This window comes from Brassica oleracea, unplaced genomic scaffold, assembly GCF_000695525.1.
Source record: "Brassica oleracea var. oleracea cultivar TO1000 unplaced genomic scaffold, BOL UnpScaffold00640, whole genome shotgun sequence".
NCBI classification, from domain to species: domain Eukaryota; kingdom Viridiplantae; phylum Streptophyta; class Magnoliopsida; order Brassicales; family Brassicaceae; genus Brassica; species Brassica oleracea.
Genome location: NW_013617430.1, coordinates 144,560 through 149,044, shown reverse-complemented (window position 1 = coordinate 149,044; position 4,485 = coordinate 144,560). Strand labels below are relative to the sequence as shown.

Here is a 4,485-nt window from a genome sequence, read left to right as displayed (position 1 = left end):
GACAACTTCCGGCCTCCCCGACTCGTTCGTAGCCGGAGGAGCATCGAATCCCGAGGAAAGACCAGCAAAGAAATCATCAAAGTCCGGAATAGGGACCTCGCTCGTACCGCTTCCATCGCCGAAAGCAAGGTCTGGATTCCATCCTGGAAGCATGGAATCGTCCACCGAAAACTATATGTCACCAAGGTCAATATCTTTCCCCTTCGAAGAATTCAGCCCCGTTGCAACCATGGGAGCAGAGTCGGGATCTTGGTCATCGGGCTCGGAGTTACTCCCTGTTTCCCGCCCAAAGCAGGACTAGGATGCACAAACCTCAACGCCTTTCAAACTCTCTTCGGCGTAAAGGAAGTCTAGAAAAAAGGACCGTTCCTGAGAAGATCCCTCACCGCGATAATATCCTCAGGGAACGGAGCAAGAGGATTGATGAAGGGACGATCGTTCGGCAACCTCTTGAACAATGGGATACAACTCTTTTCAACAGACATGAAGTTCCGAGGGACCAGCCTATACTTGTCTGTATCCTTGACGATCTGTAACCTAAGAAGCGCTTCAAAGTGATCGACGGTAAGGGAGAGACCATGCTCGTAGCTCAGGATCAGGACTCCAATGAGGTGCTGGATGCCAAGGGGGTTCAGTTAGCTTATCGCCACCTCAAAATGTTCCAACACTCGGACGATAATTTCGGAAATCGGGAACCACAAGCGACAGCGCACTACGAATGCTTCGTAACAAGTAAAGTAACCCTCGTAGAGAGAAAAAAAAAAAAGAAGAAATTTTTCAAGAGACCTCTCTATGAGAATGAGTAAGTGTAAAGGTTGTGAAGAAGTTACCTCCCTTCTTATAGGCAAGAGAAATTACTATTTACTTGCGGATTTTCAGACATGTACTTCGCCCAAATACACCAATCTCATCCGAACTCGCCATACCACGCGTTAGAATCTCACTAGAAATCCACGATTCTAGCGAGCTGGGGGGCTAACTGTTGGGGTCGAAGACGGTTACGACGAAGTTAACGTCCAAATCCCCGCAGAATACAAGTATGTCTTTCCGCAACAAATCATGCTCGGTCAAGAAAACGTCACAGCGTATGTTCCCGAGATAAAGCTTCGTTCGAATTCTATTTAGATCAAAGATAAGCCATCGGAAACATACCCAGACCAGCTACGGATAGGTCCGAGTATGATGATCAGAACACAGACGAACAAAGCTCGGTCATTAAGCAACTACCGCACATGAACGCTGTCCGGTTGCTACGTAGCGACCGAGCTCGAGCCAAGCTACGTAGCGACCAAGCGTCTGTTCCGCTCGGTCGCTACGTAGCGACAGAGCTCGAGCCAAGATCGGTCGCTACGTAGCGACCGAGCTCGAGCCAAGCTTGGTCGCTACGTAGCGACTGAGCGTCCGTCCCGCTCGGTCGCTATGTAGCGTCTGTTCCGCTTGGTCGCTACGTAGCGACCGAGCTCTTCTGAAACGTCGATATGACATTAGTCCATGCATTCTTGTCTACCCTTCGATACGACGTTACCCCAGAGTCGAACAATACATGTGTGGGACGCCCCGCAACATGTAAAGTTCCTGCCACAACATCAATATATATCAACAACATAATAATTATCCAATAGAAATTAACCAATCCATCACAAGCAATCACACAACACAAAGTCAAATTAGTAAGGTTAAAGAATCCAAATACCTGTGATGGGACCCGTAGATAGGCCTGGAGGTTTAGGATCATCTAGTTCTAAAGCGTAAACTCTACCTCCTATAGCTTGCCTTTTTGGTGCTGGTGCGATTGCAGGTGGAGCTGGAGGAGGATGGACAGTGATTGGCGTAGCTGGGATAGGACGGTTGACGCTGCACTGGGTAGAGATTTTCCCTTTCTTTCCACATGTGAAACATGTAGGATTGTAGGAGTTTGACTGAAAGGATCCAGGTTTCTTCCCGAAGCATTCACTTGACTTATGGCCTATCTTGTCACAGTTAAAGCATTTTCCTGTGAACAAAGATCGTCGACTTGGCCCTCCCGATTCCTTTTCCTTATCTTTACCCTTAAATTATCTTTGGTTTCCACCATACTTTCCTTCTTGATGCTGCTTGGATTTCTTACTTGCCGCCTTCTCAGCTTCCAATCTGATCTCCACATTCACAACCTTTTCCACTAGCTCGGTGAGACTCACGTAGTTCCCGACTGCTAGTCTATTTTCTAACACTGGTTTTAGACCATACATGAAGTTAGATATCATGGTCTCATCATCATCTTGTCCTCGCAGCACGTGTCGTCGCGGTCGCATAAATTCAGATTCATATTCTCGAACCGTCTTAGCTCCTTGTACCAAGTTTGCAAACTGGCATTGAAGCCTTATCTTGGATTCAGGAGTGAAGTACTTGCGTTCAAATTCATTTTTGAATGCCGCCCAAGTGGTAACCAGATGTCTCACTTGGCGATCCCTACTCTCCCACCATTCTGCCGCGTCTTTGTCTAAGTAACACACTTCCATCTTCTTCTTAGACTCTTCAGAACACATCAGGGTCTCGAAGTTTTTCTCCATAGTTCGAAACCACTGGTCGGCTTGAAATGGATCTGTACCTCCTTCAAAATGTGGTGTCTTCATATTCTTCATGGCAGTTATCAATGGTAACATCGGTGTACTAACTGAAGGTTGTGGTGGCACGAGGGGTTGAGGTTGCACTTGAGGTTGTTGTAGTGACCTCGCTATCACGTCATGAAGCATCTTCAAACTGTGGTCCATTCCTTCTCCTTGTTGTGGTTGATCATGAACTTCGTGTTCAATCGGGTTGTTCCGCCTAATTGGTCTTGGTCCTTGGACACTTGACTCACTATCATCTGTTTCTGGTCTTCTCCTTACAGTACGGTTTGTTGGAAAGTTTTCTTCTGGTGGAATCTCTTGATCATGTCCAAACAAATTGTTGTTTCTTCCTACATTTTCTTCACTGGATCCTTGGTTGGTGTGCGCCAATGTTTGCACCCTTCCCTCGGATTCATATCCCAGTCATTTCTTCTTGAGGCTCTTTTTGTACCCAGCATCTAATCATGTCCTCCTTCACTCCGTCCCCTTCTTGCCATCTGCAATCCACGAACAGGGAATTTCCTATTAAGAATACTAATTAAAACGGAACTCTGCTGGGTTCCTAACACATCTTTTGCGAAACATTTCACTCGATAAAACATGAAAAGTACGTGATTGACCGCATGATCTAAACCATGCTCTGATACCACCTCTGTAACACCCCCGAACCGTTTTTAGACATCGGTCAACCATTCAGGCAACAATCAAACAAGAACATGCCCAAACGACCTTCCTCTGCCAAGTTCGGAAGTGTTACAACGGGTTGAAAATAGACTTTCCAAGTCACAAAACATAATTCTGTAACCCAGAATATCCATTCAAAACTTGTTTCCTCTAATCTTCGGCATGAGGCTTTGCAACACGTACCGAATCATAGAGTTGTGTTAGATTGGACTAACCTAATATCCGATTCCACACGTCACGAATATAAAACATACTTTGTTTTATATATATAAAACATGAAGTTCACAAGTCCAATCTACACCAGCTCCTACAATTCCGCGAGCGCTATGGTCCTTTGTACTGGTCGCCTGCAAAAGGATGTGAGGAGTGAGTGAACTAGTTTCACTCAGTGAGCCAGGGTTCCCTATCTAGCATATACAACTACCCGTCATTCTAAACCCCACCCCAAACACAAGTAAAACGGGTAGTTCAACAATCAATATTCAAGATCATAAAGCATGACCGATTTAAGCAATAAACCATTAAACCGTAATAAATCAAACACTCTTTATGAGTGTCATATCAATCAACCATATATATACACTCCTAGGGCCCAACAGAATCATTCTTCCTCCACATAAGGGACACCAACAATCCCTTCACTATTACACCACACAGGCGTAAGCGCTTGGGAATCTCCCGGTCACGGTCCTCAATCGGAATCGCCGTGCCCCGGTCCTCTATCGGACTCGCCGGGGGCTGTCACATCCATGTGTGACACTCGCCCTTGGTGATCAAGCCAAGTTAAACCGAGCCCACCACTTTCCGGACCACGACCGGCTTAGTGGTACAATTTGAGGAAGCAATGACCTGCAAACTACTGCTAGAACCACCACGAGGTTCTCACACAACAGTACCAACACAAGGTACACATCATAACAACATATAATAATCATAAAATCACAATAACCCGGGTGTTTAGACTAGTCTTGCTATCCACTTAGCCCAGACACACCGTTACTTGGAAGTTGGATCATGGCAGGAGGCCGGATCTAAATGAGTAACGGTTTGACTAGTTAATAATTAAGGTTATGTTGATTGAGTTGATGGCATGCTTGTTATTGCTTGAGAACCGTAGTAGCATGCTAATGGTTAGGTTGATTGGTAAGTTAGCGAATGCGGAATGCTTAGATGATATCGCTAAGTTGTGGATAGTTAGGTATTCTGGAATTTG

The 4,485-nt window shown here is 45.6% G+C and overlaps 1 protein-coding gene across 1 annotated transcript in view; it reads right to left on the bottom strand.

The window, feature by feature from the left end:
• LOC106319847 overlaps positions 1–2,750 on the bottom strand; it is a 9,600-nt gene extending 6,850 nt beyond the window's left edge. The window contains exons 1-3 of the mRNA XM_013758248.1: positions 2,108–2,750; positions 1,694–1,993; positions 1,544–1,575 (exon numbers count right to left, since the gene is read on the bottom strand). Of these exons, the coding sequence (XP_013613702.1) occupies positions 1,544–1,575; positions 1,694–1,993; positions 2,108–2,750 (975 nt within the window). The remainder of the gene's footprint in view (positions 1–1,543; positions 1,576–1,693; positions 1,994–2,107) is intronic.
• Between the last annotated feature and the right edge of the window lie 1,735 nt (positions 2,751–4,485).